The sequence below is a fragment of the Poecile atricapillus genome, chromosome 27, assembly GCF_030490865.1.
Source record: "Poecile atricapillus isolate bPoeAtr1 chromosome 27, bPoeAtr1.hap1, whole genome shotgun sequence".
Lineage (NCBI taxonomy): Eukaryota > Metazoa > Chordata > Aves > Passeriformes > Paridae > Poecile > Poecile atricapillus.
The window spans coordinates 1889396-1904604 of NC_081275.1; the positions used below are offsets into that span (position 1 = coordinate 1889396).

The 15209-nt window shown below is 53.5% G+C and overlaps 2 protein-coding genes across 3 annotated transcripts in view; both read left to right on the forward strand.

Annotated features, from left to right (window-relative positions):
- Positions 1-2241: 2241 nt before the first annotated feature.
- Positions 2242-4425, forward strand: EPOP (elongin BC and polycomb repressive complex 2 associated protein). The gene has a single exon (XM_058858092.1). The coding sequence runs from the start codon at positions 2293-2295 to the stop codon at positions 4252-4254; it is 1962 nt and encodes a 653-aa protein (XP_058714075.1). The 5' UTR covers positions 2242-2292; the 3' UTR covers positions 4255-4425.
- Positions 4426-14633: 10208 nt separating this feature from the next.
- The window catches only part of MLLT6 (MLLT6, PHD finger containing), a 35214-nt gene continuing 34638 nt past the window's right edge, over positions 14634-15209 (forward strand). The window contains exon 1 of one of the 2 annotated variants that reach the window (XM_058858099.1): positions 14634-14764. In XM_058858099.1, coding sequence (XP_058714082.1) covers positions 14656-14764 — 109 coding nt within the window. In that variant the 5' untranslated portion in view covers positions 14634-14655. The remainder of the gene's footprint in view (positions 14765-15209) is intronic. The other variant, XM_058858100.1, reaches the window with a different exon arrangement.

A 15209-nucleotide genomic window follows, 5' to 3' on the forward strand; every position in this document is an offset into this window, starting at 1 on the left:
GCTGTGGGATCGCAGGGAAAAGCGATCCCGGGATCCCCGCTCCCCAACTGGAGTTATTTTCAATTTTTTTTTGAATTTTCTTTTCTTTTTTTACACGCTCGCTCAGGAATTCGCTTCCTCCTCCTCTGTTCCTCCTCCTCTTTCCTTCCTCCTCCTCCTCCTCCTCCTCCTCCTCCTCCTCTCCCGGGATCCTCGCTAAACCGGGATCGCTCCCGCTCCATCCTTGAGTGGAACAAATCAAATCCCGCCCGTTTATAAAATCTTTTATAAAAAAAAAACACCAAAAGAAAAAAAAAAATTCAAATAAAAAAACGAGGAAGAGGAAGAAGAACAAACCCAACTTTTCATTCCGGAGACAAAAACGGGGCTGGGGAAGGAGCGGAGCCGCCGCTTCCCTGCCCCCAGGAAGGTTTTCCAGGGAAGTTTCCCCAAAATTCGCCTCCTGAGGAGCTCGAACGCAGCCTCAGGTTCAGACAATGGAGCCCGGAGCTGCCTGAGCGCTTCATTCCCATTTTTTTCCTATTTTTTTCCCCCATTTTTTCCCATTTTTTCACTTTTTTCCCCTTTTTTGGGAAGAGGAATCTCCAGCCCGGGTTTGGTTTGGGTTTTTTTGTTCCTGGGTTGGTTTTTTTGGGGGAGGGAAGAGTTGCTAAACAGCGAAAAAAACCTTGGGATTTAAAGTTGGAAATAAAGTTTAGCAGCTCCAAGGAGTGCGAGAGAATTCCCATTTCCCCCTCTATTATTTCCCTTTTTATTTTTTCTTTCCCCCTCACTATTCTTATTTTTTCTTATTTTTTCCTTTTATTTTTTGTATTTTTCCCATTTTTTATTTTCCTTTTTTAAAATTTTTTTCCTCTTTTTTCTTTTATTTTTTCTTTTTTTTTCTTTTTTCATTTTATTTTTCTTTGCTTTTTTCTTTTATTTTTTCTTTATTTTTTCTCTTTTTTCTTTTTTCTTTCCTTTTTTCTTTCCTTTTTTCTTTCCTTTTTTCTTTCCTTTCTTGTCTTTTCTTTTCTTTTTTCTCTCCCCCCTTTTTTTTCCTTTCCCTTTCTTCCCTTTCTTTTCTCTTTTCCTTTTCACCTTTTATTTTTTTTTTTCCCTTTCAAGAAAGAATCCGGGCGAAAAAAAACCCCACAAAAGACGCGAACTGAATAAAGACGGTGCACGAGTAAAAAAAAAAAAAACCCAAAAAAAAGAAGAATACAACTCCCTCAAAACTCTCATTTTCCACCGCTCTTCTCATGGACGCCAGCTAATAAATACAATTAATTGCCAATTAATTAATAAGCCGCAGGATGAATTGTGGCCGAGGCCATGGCTTCGAACGACCCGCCTAGAAGGAAAAATTTTCACGCTTTATTAAAAATATTCCTCCACACACCCATCCCAGAGGAATCCACATTTGGGAAGGCGCAGCGACCTCTTCGAGCAACCCTACGTGGAGCCAAAAAATCATCGAAAAATCCATTTAAACCGCGGAAACAAAGCGGAGGCGCCCGCGCTGCCGCCACCTCGGAACCTCGGTGATTTGGGATTTTTTATTTTGGGGGGTTTTGAGTTATTTTTGGGAGGGGGGAGGGGAAAAAAAAAAAAGCGGCTTTGGGGAGGGGGAGAGGGGGGAGGGGGCTCATTGTGCGTGCGGGGTTTGGGGAGGGGGCGCCTGTGAAATCTTTGGGGTTTGGAAGCGGGGGTGTCCCCGGAATATTCCAGCGGTGGGGAAGGAACCTGGGACCCCCCCGAGCCCCCCGAGCTTTGTTTTACACCATTTCCCCCCCAAAAAAAAGCGATTATTTGGGAGGCGGGGGTGGGTGCGGGGCCGGCCCGGGCGATGAGAGATGTTTGACTTCTTGATTTTTTTTTTCTCTCTTTTTTTTTTTTCTCTCACCGGGGAGGGGGCAGAAGAGGAGCCGAGCCCCGGAGCAGGAATTTGGGTTTTTGGGAGATGTTGCCAAACCTCGACCGGAGCGTTTGAAAAGCGAGATCGGCTGCTTTGGCTTTTTTTATTATTTTTTTTTCCCTCTTTTCCTTGTTTTTTTTTTTTGGGTTTTTTTTTTTGGTTTTTTTTCGCCTCCCCTCCCCCTCTGGCCCCTCTGCAGAGGGATGTGAGCGATCCCGGAGTGGGAAACAGAAATGTCCTGATTTTCCTGATTTTCCGTGCCCTTCTTTGAAAGGGACAAAGTGAAAAAAAACAAACAAACAAACAAAAAAACCCAAAAAAATTCAAAAAAACCCCCAAAAATACCCAAAAAAACCCCAACAAAAAAACCCCAATAATAAATATCTCGAGGCAAAATGTTCCTGACCTGCGAGGGGACCTTGGCGATGGCTCCGGCCCCCGTGGATTTCCACCGACAGACCCGGCCGGGCCATTTCCACGCCGGCTACCAAGAAATCCAAGGAATCAACTTGGGCTACTTACAAATCGACGGCACCCAGATGTTCGCCCTGGCCCAGGTGCTCAGCGACCTGTTCAAGGACATCCCCAGGACCACCATCAGCAAGAAGATGGAAACCTTAAAGATCAAGAGCCGCCGCTGCGACCTGGCCGAGCTGCGGACCCTCAAGGCCATCAACTCGGTGCCCACGCGGGCCGTGAAGTGTTCGCTCATCTCCAAAGCGGACCTGGAGGCTCTCTGCACCTCCTGCCAGAGCCTCGGCCCCCGCCGGAGGAAGAGGAGGAGGAAGAGCAGGAGAAGGGAGCAGCTGCTGCTGCCGGGCTCCGGGGAGTTCTTCCCCTGCCCGCGGCCCCCGCCCTGCAGAGCCGCCGGTTGTTGCGGCTCCCCCGGGCGGGCCCCGGTGCCCCCCGGCCCGCAGCAGCTCCAGCCGGCCCGGGGGGGGCTCTTTGCGGCCGTTCTGGCCGCTTCCCCCCGGCACCTGCCGCTGCTGCACCCCGCGGCCGCCCAGCCCTGCGCGCTCCCGGCCGGTGGCCACCGGCGGGGCCCGAGCTGGCCCAAGGGGCTCCCCCCGCCCGCAACGGGACCCGCGGCCGCCGGGAAGGGCCGGAGCCGCGGCTTCACCGCCTCCAAGCGCCAGGGAACCTCCGCCGGCTACTCCAGCGACTCGGACTCCAGCCTGGACCTGGCCGCCTCCAGCCCCGCCACCTCCAGCGACTCCTCGGAGGAGGAGGAGGAGGAGGAGGAAGAGGAGGAGGAGGAGGAGGAGGAGGAAGGGGACAGCTCGTGCAGCAGCGAGGAGGGCAGCTCCTCGGAGTCGGAGAGCAGCTCGCTGTGCAGCGGGGACTCGGTGCAGAGCACGCGGTACCGGCAGGCGGCCCTGCCCCGCTTCCAGCCCCTCCGGGAGGCGGCGGGCGAGGAGCGGCCGGGGGAGCCCGAGCTCCTCTTCCTCTCGCAGCAGCTCTGGGCCCGCACCCTGCGAGCCACAACTTTGGAAAGTTTGAGCGCGGCCGCAGCGCCGGGCCCGGGGGCTCAGCCGGGGCTGTACGCGAAGCTCGAGGCCTCCCCTGCCTCCTCCTCCTCCTTCTCCTCCTCCTCCTCCTCCTCCTCCTCCTCCTCCTCCTCCTCCTCCTCCTCGCCCCCTCCCTCCCCGAGCAGCACCCCCGGGGGGGCCCCGCCACAAAAGGAGCGCGGCTTTGGGGACGCCGGAGGGAAGGATTTGCACAAAGATGCCTCCAACAATAGCTCCTCGTTCCAGCGGCCCAGCGGAGCCTCCCCGGGACCGGCGCCTTCCTCAGCGGCGGCCCCGGAGCTGCGGGGGAGCCCCGGCCCCGCTGCCCCCGGGGAACCGCGGCCGGAGCACTTTGACCGCCTGATCCGCCAGTCCAAGCTGTGGTGCTACGCCAAAGGTTTCAACCTGGACGGGAAAGGTTTGAGACACGGCCCGGAGCCCTGGAGGGGAGAGGAGCTGCGGTTCCAACCCCGCGGAGGAGCCCAGAGCCCCCCGGCGCTGCGGAGCCGCCGGGACGGCAGCGCCAAACGCCGGCGCCTCTCCAGGGTCACCGAAAAGCAACGCGACTCCTCCAAGAAGAGGCGGCCGAAAACCCCCAGGAGGAATTCCAGGAAGGGAAACACTCCCTGCAAAAGCAGCCCGCCTCGGAATTCCTTCAGCCTCATGGGCAATTTCCCCTGCACGCCCTCGCTGGTGGTGGGCGAGGACGGGGATTTGTGCCCGGCTTCGTCGCTGGGAGGGAAAAACTCGTGGGCGCTGTCCAAGACTCACCCGCTGTGGCGGTGGCACCTGGGGGGCAGCGCCATCCCCGTGCCCCCCAGCCTCAAATTCCGCCTGGAGGGGCCCTGAGGAGCGCGGCAGAGAGCGGGGAATGTTCCAGGATGGCGGCAGAGCGGGAGGTGCCGGGGGGGACCGGGGATGGGGAGCGGGGTCACCCCCCAGCCCCGCCTGGGGAAGGGGCTGAGCGGAGCAGCCGCGCGGGGTCGTTTGGGGGAGGATTTGGGGCGGATTTGGGGCCGAGTTGGGGCTGATTTGGGGCGGATTTGGGGCCGAGTTGCGGCTGATTTGGGGCAGAATTTGGGGCCGAGTTGGGGCAGAATTTGGGGCCGAATTTGGAGCTGATTCAGGGACGAGTTGGGGCTGATTTGGGGCGAATTTGGGGCCGAGTTGGGGCTGATTTTGGTGCCGAATTTGGGGCCGAGTTGGGGCTGATTCGGGGCTGATTTGGGGCCGAATTTGGGGCTGATTTTGGGGCCGAATTTGGACTGATTTTGGGGGCTGATTTGGGGCCGAAATGGGACCGATGTGGGGACAAATTTGGGATAATTCGGGGCCGAATTTGGGCTGATTTGGGGCCGAGTTGGTGCTGATTTGGGGCCGAGTTGGAGCCAAGTTGGGGCCGAATTCGGGGCTGATTTGGGGGGCCAATTTGGGCTGATTTTGGGGCTGATTTGGGGCCGAATTTCTACCAATTTGTTGGGCTGATTTTGGGGCCGAATTTGGGTCGAATTTGGGCTGATTTTGGGGCCGAGTTGGGCCGATTTGGGGCCGCGCGTGCTCCGGGATGCTGAGATCAGGAGAAGTTTTAGGGTGAGGTTAAAACGCGCCATGGAAGCCAAAAAATTCCCCAAAAACTCCGCGCGCCGCTGGAAACGAGGAGGGGAGGGGGTGGTGATTCCCAGGAAGGGGATTTAGGGATGAAGCGGCTGCTGGGAAAACTGGGAATGAGCCGGGAAAACTGGGAATGAGCTGGGAAGAGGTTCCCGCCGCCCTGACCCCCGACCCCTACTCCTAAAAAAAAAAACCCCAAAAACCAAAAAACGAGGAAATTTCGGACCTAATTTCTCCTTTTTTCACCGTAAAAATTGGATTAAACCAATTAAAAAATCCCACGAAGGGAAGGGAAAAATTCTTTTCCTTATCGGGCAGAGTGGATCCCGGTGAAAATCGGGAGCAAATCCCAAATCCCGGTTTTAGAGCGGTGTTTTCCAGGGGAAGGGAGGAAACGGCAACGTTTAAAAAAATCGGGAATTTCGGGAGGTCGGAAGAAATCCGGGAGGGTTGGAGAGGAAGAGACTTGGAAATTCAATGTTTTTTTTTTTAAAAAAAAAGTGGTGGAAAAGGGATAAAAAGTGAGGAATTTATGGGATTTATCCCTGAAAGCTGCGGGCCTGGAAAAGCTTTGGATGGGGGGAAAAAGGATCCGGGAAAATCGGGAATGATCCCGGCTGGAATGCGCTGGGAATGCGCCGGGAATGTCCCTCCCTCCCTCCTCCACCGAGGGAATCAAATCCAGCTTGAACTTTTCCAAACCTTTGGAAATTCCCCATGGGATTTCCAGCCCTGCTCCATCAAAACCCTCAAATCTCTGCTTTGAAACGTGAAAAAAAAAAAACCAAAGCAAATTTTGGGTTTTTTGGGGGTTTTTTTTGTGTTTGGGGGTTTTTTTGGCGTTTTTTTTTCCAGGAGAAAAAATTCCCGGGCTTCCCTGAGATTCCCACTTGGGAATTATTTTTTATTTATCCTCCAAAATTTATCCCTGAAAAGGAAAAAAAAAAATTAAAATGAAAGGAAAAGGGAAGGGGAGGATTGAAAGGAAAATCTTCACACGCGGCCTGCTGGATTGATCCCGGCTTTGAATTCCATCAGCGCCTAAAAAAAATAAGGAAAAAAAGGGGAAAAAACGGGATTTAAAAGGCCTGGAATGTTTGGAATGTTTGGGATCTGTTTTTTTCTGGAAGTGGCGGATTGGTGCTAAAAGCGGGGTTTGGTTAATTTGGGTTTTTAGCTGTTTTTTTGGGGTTAAATCTGTTATTTTTTGGATTTTTTCGCTCCTCCCCAGCTGAGCAGAGCAGCGGGAAATTCCCTCGCCAAAACCTTGGGATTTTCGAGCCGTTATTCCCAAAAAAATCCCCCCAAACAGCCCCAAAATGCGGCGAGAAAAGCGGATTTTAGGGGGTTTGGCCCTCTCAGCGCATCCCAGGAATCCCAAAAAACGGGGAGGTTTTCCATGGAATTCCGGGTGGGGTTAAAAATGCGTTTTTTAGAGCAAAAAAAATAATGGAATTTTGAATAATTTGCGGGTGCGGTTGGAAAAAAAATCCCGGGATGCGCTCTGGGAATGAATATTTATATTTATATTAATAATCTTATATTAAAAAATCATATAAATCTATATAAATCTATTAAAAATCCCGTCTATGAGTAGAAATAGAAATATAAAAATATATAAATATAAATATTTCAATCCAGCAACCTCCGGAATCTGCAGCTCCCCCCTCAAAAAAAAAAAACAAACAACAAAACTCAGGAATGTTTTTCCAAGGGATAAAATCACCTCGGGAATTGCGGGGGGAGCGGCCCAGATTTTTATCCCGGTGTAAATACGGCTAAAAATTCGCTTTTTCTATTAAAAAAATTCACATTTTTGGGGGGGTCGGGATGTGAATATTTGTAATTCTTTGTAAATATTTGTAAGGAATTCTGTAAATCTCAATAAATTCGCTGTAAATGTTCTGTAAATATTGAAAAAGGGGGAGGCGGTTGGGAAAAAATAATTCAAAATACCTCAAAATTTTCCTTTAAAAGGCACCCGGAGCAGCAAAAGCAGCCAAAAAGAATCATTAAAATATGAATTATCATCCCAATGTTAATTGTGATAATTGGTTTTGAGGTGTTTGAGGGAACGGAAGCGGCAAAAAAATAAAGAAAATAAATTTTAAATAAGAAGTGGAACGAGGTGGGGGAAGCTGGAGTGGAAAGAAACGGAATAAAAGAAATAGAAATTAAGAAAATGAAAGGAAATGGAAATTTTTGGGCTGGGATCGCTCGGTTTGGGGTGAAAATCAACAAATCCGAGGTGGTTTTGGGGTTAAATTTCACTTCCAGGAGAGCCAAAAGGAGGGAAATTCCCTTGGAGGGCAGGAAAGGAGCAAAAAATTGGAATTTTTGGGGTTATTTTTGATCCTAAAATTAATTCCTGGGTTCAGTTTTAGTTGGGGATGGAGGAAAGTGAATCAAAACTGGGAAAAACCATGGAAAAAATCCCAACTTTCCCCTGAAATGTTGAATTGCGGGTTTGGACTCCGGAAAAATCCTGGGGAATTGGGAATTTGGGATTCAAAAATATTCCCATGGGAATATCCCACAGGAGTCGGATCCGACCCCAAAACTCCCAAAGTTTGGCAGAAGAAGGGAACCAAAATCGCCTTGGGAAAGGCTGGGAAGGGATTTGGGATTTGGGATTTGGGATTTGGGATGGGAAATGTTGGAATTTCCGGAGGTTTTCCCTCAAAACAGAGAAAAATGGGAAAGGCAGCGCCAGCGGGAGCTCCTTAATTGGGATTGATTAATTGGGATTGATTAATTGGGATTGATTAATTGGGATTGATTGGGATTGATCCATTGGGATTGATCCATTGGGATTGATTAATTTGGATTGATTAGTTGGGATTGATCATTTGGGATTAATTAATTTGGATTAATTGGGATTGATTGTTTGGGATTGATTGTTTTGGATTGATCAATTGGGATTGATTTGGATTTATTAATTTGGGTTAATTGGGATTGATTGATTTTGATTGATTAATCGGGATTGATTGGGATTGATTCATTGGGATTGATCCATTTGGATTGATCAATTTAGATTGGTTTGGATTGATCGATTTGGATTGATTTGGATTTATTAATTTGGGTTAATTGGGATTGATCGATTGGGATTGATTAATTGGGATTGGTTGGGATGATTTCATTGGGATTGATTAATTGCTATTGATCCATTGGGATTGATCGATTTGGATTGATTTGGACTGATTAATTTGGGTTAATTTGGATTGATCCATTGGGATGAATTCCTTTTGTGTAATTCCATGGAATCCTGGGATGGCCCCGCTCCTGCAGGAGGCCGGGAAATCCTGGAAAAATCCTTTCAATCCCTTCAAAACCCTTCAAACTCCTCAAAAATCCCTAAGAGCCCAAATCCTGTGGGAATGCGGATCCCAAACCAGGAATGGGGGCTCCAAACCCAGTTCCTGCTCTTTCCCCCCTTTTTTTAGGAAAAACCTCCATGGAAATCCAAGGAATCCAAGGGAAAATGAGCCCTGATTCCAATATATTCCTTATTTTGGAAAGCCAAGCCTGGGATTGGCTGGAGAATGGAGGAGTGGCTCCAATATTATTTTATTTTATTTTATTTTATTTTATTTTATTTTATTTTATTTTATTTTATTTTATTTTATTTTATTTTATTTTATTTTATTTTATTTTATTTTATTTTATTTTATTTTATTTTATTTTATTTCATTTCATTTCATTTCATTTCAATTAAAATAATTAATTTTTATAATTTTTTATTATTTCTATTTTCCACCCCCACTTTTACTCACTTTTATTCACCATTAATTGTCATTAATTTCCATTAATTATTCTCATCGGGATGAGCTCCAAGATCCCTTGGGATGAGCTCCAAGATCCATTGGGATGAGCTCCAGGATCCCTTGGGATGAGCTCCAGGATCCATTGGGATGAGCTCCAGGATCCATTGGGATGAGCTCCAGGATCCCATCAGGATGAGTTCCAGGATCCATTGGGATGAGCTCCAGGATCCATCGGGATGAGCTCCAGGATCCCATTGGGATGAGCTCCAGGATCCCATCAGGATGAGTTCCAGGATCCATTGGGATGAGCTCCAGGATCCATTGGGATGAGCTCCAGGATCCCATTGGGATGAGCTCCAGGATCCCATTGGGATGAGCTCCAGGATCCATTGGGATGAGCTCCAGGATCCATCGGGATGAGCTCCAGGATCCCATTGGGATGAGCTCCAGGATCCCATTGGGATGAGCTCCAGGATCCATTGGGATGAGCTCCAGGATCCCATTGGGATGAGCTCCAGGATCCCTTGGGATGAGCTCCAGGATCCATTGGGATGAGCTCCAGGATCCATTGGGATGAGCTCCAGGATCCCATTGGGGTGAGCTCCAGGATCCATTGGGATGAGCTCCAGGATCCATTGGGACACCCTACAGGACAGGGATCCCACTGGGATGAGCTGCAGGACCAGGATCCCAACAGGACAAGCCAGAGAACAGGAATCCTGCTGGGATGAGCTGCAGGATGCAGATCCCATCAGGATGAGCTCCAGGATCCATCGGGATGAGCTGCAGGATCCATTGGGATGAGCTCCAGGATCCCATTGGGATGAGCCCCAGGATCCCATTGGGATGAGCTCCAGGATCCCATTGGGATGAGCTCCAGGATCCCATTGGGATGAGCTCCAGGATCCCATTGGGACACCCTGAAGGACAGGGATCCCATTGGGATGAGCCGGAGAATGGGAATCCTGCTGGGATGAGCAGCAGGATGCGGATCCCATTTGGATGAGCTCCAGGATCCCTTGGGATGAGCTCCAGGATCCCATTGGGATGAGCTCCAGGATCCCTTGGGATGAGCTCCAGGATCCATTGGGATGAGCTCCAGGATCCATTGGGACACCCTATAGGACAGAGATCCCACTGGGATGCGCTGGAGAGTGGGAATCCTGCTGGGATGAGGATCCCAACGGGATGAGCCGGAGAATGGGAATCCTGCTGGGATGAACTGCAGGAACAGCTCGGTCTCCTGCAGTTATTCCCAATTCCAGAAGGTTCCTCCCTTTCCCTGCAGCCCCCCAGGGCCAGGGACTGAAGATTCCAGGGGGACCGGACATTCCCGGGGGACTGAAGATTCCAGGGGGACCGGACATTCCCAGGGGACTGAAGATTCCAGGGGGACCGGACATTCCCAGGGGACCGGAGGATTCCAGGGGGACTGGACATTCCTGGGGGACCGGCAGGGACAGACGCGCTGCCGGCTCCTCCGCAGAGCTCCCACCGCCAGCCCGGCCACAATTTTGGGGGGAAAAAAGGGAATTTTTCAGTTTCTCCCAGCAGAGTTTCCCGGCTGCATTCCCGGGAACGGGCCCAGATCCTGGGAATCCGCTCAGAGCTCGGAGCAGCCCTCCAGCCCTTGAGGCTGGAACAGAATTCCCAGAGTTATTTCCCTCCTAATTCCCGCTAAAAACAGGAACGCGGCCGGGATTCAGGGATTCACACACCTCACCTGGAGTGTTCTCCTTGCTTTGGGAAAGAAACCCCAAAAAACCAAATTATTTATTTCAAAATTCGGGGAAAAACACCTGAGAACGCAAAGCGACGGAACCTCGCAGGGGAAAAGGCGCCCAACACCAAAAAAAGGAGAAAACACCCCAAAAAAAACCCCAAAATCCATCCTGGAGGAGCGGAACCTTCACAAACCCCTCGGAGCCGAGCCCCGGGGCTGCAAATCTCAGTTTCGGTTTCAGGTCCCGTCGCTATTTTGGTGTCGCCGCTGTCACCGAGCCAGGGCGGGGCGGCGGAAGGAGAGAGCGGAGAGGATTTGTCTAAATTAGGAAATCACCCCAAAATTCTGACGCTGTTCCGTGCCCTGCTCGCCATGAATTGTTTCAATTTATCCGCTAATTAAACCAAGGTGGAGGTTAATTAAAGCGGATTTTAGAGTGCCGGGGTGGGTTTCACACCTGGGGAAGCCTCAGGGTTCCAAACCCCTCCCAGACCCCTTCACACCCCGATTTTTTGGGCAGTTTCATCAAAATTTCCCATTCCCGGGGCTAAAAATGTTTCAGCGTCAGGACGGATGTGAGTCAGGGCTGAGCTGATTTGGTGTCACTCGTTAATTACTCATTAATTACTCATTCATTAGTTCTGATCCACGCTGGAGTGGTGCCGGTGACTTTCCCACATTATTTTTCAGGGGGGGAAACCTTGGAGATATGGGAATTTGGATGCTTTTTGTTTATCGAGGACCGAGCCACGATTAATTAATATTAATTAGATAATTAATTAACCACTCTGGAGGGTCACAGCCCCAAAATTCCTGATGAGTAATGGGGGGTGGGAAATTCCAACTCATCCAGTCCCCTCCTCACTGGTCCCCGCGGGGCTTTGGGTGGGCTCAGAGCCCGTCAGGAATTTTGTGGATTTGAGGAATCGAAGGATCCTGGAATGGTTTGGGTGGGAAGGGACCTCAGATCCCCTCCAGTGCCACCCCTGCCATGGCACCACTGTCCCAGGCTGCTCCAACCTGGCCTGGGATATTCCAAAGGATGGATCAGCCACAGATTCCCTGGGAATTGCGTTCCAGCCAGGAATTCCTTCCCAAGATCCCACCCATTCCCTGTTCCCAGCCCCTCTCCAGCTCTCCTGGAGCTCCTCCAGGGCCTGGAAGGGCTCTGAGGTGTCCCTGGAGCTTCTCTTTTGGAGCTTGGAGAATCCCAACTGTCCCAGCCTGGATGGGATGGGATGGGATGGGATGGGATGGGATGGGATGGGATGGGATGGGATGGGATGGATGGATGGATGGATGGATGGATGGATGGATGGATGGATGATGGATGATGGATGATGGATGGATGGATGGATGGATGATGGATGATGGATGATGGATGATGGATGATGGATGATGGATGGATGGATGGATGGATGATGGATGGATGGATGGATGGATGGATGGATGATGGATGATGGATGGATGGATGGATGATGGATGATGGATGATGGATGGATGGATGGATGGATGGATGATGGATGATGGATGGATGGATGGATGGATGGATGGATGGATGGATGGATGGATGGATGGCTGGATCCATGGATGGATGGATGGATGGATGGATGGATGGATGGATGGATGGATGGATGGCTGGATCCATGGATGGATGGATGGATGGATGGGTGGATGGATGGGTGGGTGGATCCATGAACGGATCCATGGAGGAAGGGATGGGTGGGGATCCAGATGTGTCCCGGGATGTTCCCACTGTGTCCCTGCAGGGCTGGGGTGCGGGTGATTCCAGTCCCACTGCTGCCCGGGGCCGCTACCCCCACTCCCCTCTCCTCTCCCCCCTCTCCTCTCCCCTCTCCCCTCCTCTCCCCCCTCTCCCCTCTCTCCCTTCCCCTCCCCTCCTCTCCCCTCTCTCCTCTCCCCTCCCCTCCCCTCCTCTCCCCCCTCTCCCCTCTCCGTTCCCCTCTCGTTTCCGCCGCCCCCGCAGCCCGGCCCGGATGCGGTCCCGAGCCCGGGGAGCGGCGAGCGCTTCCTGCCCGCGCTGCCGGGGCGGCTCCCGCAGCCTCTCCCGGGGCACCGGCAGCGGGCACCGGCACCGGGAACAGGGCACCGGCACCGGGCACCGGGAACTAGGCACCGGCACCGGGCACTGGCACCGGGAACAGGGCACCGGGCACCGGGAACGGGAGCAGGGCACTGGGCACCGGGAACTGGGCACCAACAGACGGCAGCGGGCAGTGGGGACTGGGCATCGGGCACTGGACGCTGGGAACCAGGCACTGGGCACTGGACACTGGGAACCAGGCACCGGGCACCGGGCACCGGGCACTGGACACTGGACACTGGGCACCAGGAACAGGGCACCGGGCACTGGACACTGGGAACCAGGCACCGGGCACTGGACACTGGGCACTGGGAACCAGGCACCGGGCACCGGGCACTGGGCACTGGACACCGGGCACTGGGCACTGGACACTGGGAACCAGGCACTGGGCACTGGGCACTGGGCACTGGACACTGGGCACCGGGCACTGGTCACTGGACACTGGACACCGGGCACTGGGAACTGGACACTGGGAACCATGCACTGGGCACTGGACACTGGGAACCAGGCACTGGGCACTGGGCACTGGGCACTGGGCACTGGGCACCGGGCACTGGGCACTGGGCACCGGGCACCGGGCACCGGCCACTGGACAAGGAATCCATCCCAAAATTCTCCAGGGCCGCCGGCAGGGATAAAACAGCCCCCCAAAAAATCCATTCCCACAATTTCCGTGGCCCTTTTTCCATGGGAAGCCGGGAGCTGCTCCAGGTCCAGGGCAAGTGGAGTTTCCCGGGATATCCCAGAGGTGTCGCGGTGCAGATTTTGGGATCTGCAGGTGCAATCCCAAACAGAAATATTCCCAGTATTTCAGGATAATTCCTCTTCCCTTCTTTCATACAGGTGCAATCCCAAACAGAAATATTCCCGATAATTCAGGATAATTTCACTCACTTCCTGCAGGTGCAATCGCATAAATAAATATTCCAAATATTTCAGGATAATTGCTCGCTACTCCTTTCCTTCAGACCCAATCCCATGAATAAATATTCCCAGTATTTCAGGATAATCTCAATCATTCCCTGCAGGTGCAATCCCATAAATAAATATTCCAAATATTTCAGGATCACTGCTCTTCACCCCTTTCCTGCAGGTGCAGTCCCATCAAGAAATATTCCCAATATTCCAGGACCATTTCCCTGTTTTCTCGCTGATTCCCACCACTCCTCCAAGAGGGGAAGGAACGTTTTTCCTCCTTCCCAGACAGAACAGGCGCCAAGGGGTTAAATCCCTTTTCCAGAGGAGTCTCGGGCCAGGACAGCCGGTGGCGCTGGCGGAGCCGGGATCCGGGAATTTCGGGATAATGGGATTTGCGGAGCGCTCCCGGCTCATCCCCGCCGAGCGCTTCCTCGGGAGCGCACCCCGAGCTCCGCACGGCGCGATCCGCGCTCTCCCAACCTCCCAGACGAGGCCGGAGGGGCAGAAAACCCCAAAATCCTCATCCCAAAGCGTCGGGGGAGGGATAAAAATCCCAAAAATCCCCGAACGTCACCCGAGCGCAAACCCGCCCGCCCCGGCCGCTCCGAGAGCCGTGAACCGCAAATTTTACCGGAGCGTGCGGGCGGCGCCGCCATGATTGTACCGGGGGGGGGGGACGGGGGGGGACGGGGACAAACAGGGGGGGACAAACAGGGGGGACAAACAGGGGGGGACAAACAGGAGGGGACAAACAGGAGGGGACAAGCCGCAGGGGACGGGGACAAACAGGGGGACGGGGACAAACAGGGGGACGGGGACAAGCGGGAGGGGGGAAGAGCAGAAAAGGGGGGGGGACGAGCAGAAAAGGGGGGGGGACCAGCGTAGCGCGGGGCCACATCCGCCACCCCCCCGCTGTCCCCCCGCTGTCCCCTCTCTGTGCCCCGGTCCCTCCATCCTCGCCCCGCCCGCCTGCCGCTCCTCGCTGTCCCCGCTGTCCCCCCCAGCGGTCCCCCCGTGAGAGGCGGGGAGGGGACAGCACGGAGGAGGAGGAGGAGGAGGAGGAGGAGGAGGAGGAGGAGGAGGAGGAGCGCGCAGAGGGAGGCGGGGGGGCAGGAAACCCTCCTGGAAGTATGAAGGAGATGGTGGGAGGCTGCTGTGTGTGTTCCGACGAGCGCGGCTGGGCGGAGAACCCGCTCGTCTACTGCGACGGCCACGGCTGCAATGTGGCCGTGCACCAAGGTGAGCCCGGCACGGCCCCCCCGAGCCCCTCCCCGAGCCCCCCGAAACCCCCCGGGGATGGGGCGGGGGTGAGGATGGGGCCCGGGGGGGGTTGGGGGGGGTGCGCTTTGTTTTAGCGCTATTGTTCCAAATAACGGTGTCGCCGCCGAGGTGGCGCGGCCGGGGAGGGGGCGACACAACGGGGACACGGCGGGGGAGGAGCGGGGCGGGGGGGGGGGGGTCGCCACCGGGGGGGGGTTTCTCCGGTGCCCCCTCCCCGTTCAGCGGGGAGGGGAAGGGGGGGTGGCGGTGCTGCCGCCCCCAGCCCCGGGCCGGGGGTACCGGGGGGGCCGCGGGGAAGCCCCGGAGGGGGCGGCGGGGCCCGGAGCTGCCTCCTGCGAGGGCAGGGAGGGAGGAAGGCAGCCCTCCTCCTCCTCCTCCTCCTCCTTCTCCTCCTCCTCCTCCG

Bases quoted from the DNA above. Each gene is read 5' to 3' on its own strand.
- EPOP (XM_058858092.1), top strand. From the start codon at position 2,293: ATGTTCCTGACCTGCGAGGGGACCTTGGCGATGGCTCCGGCCCCCGTG.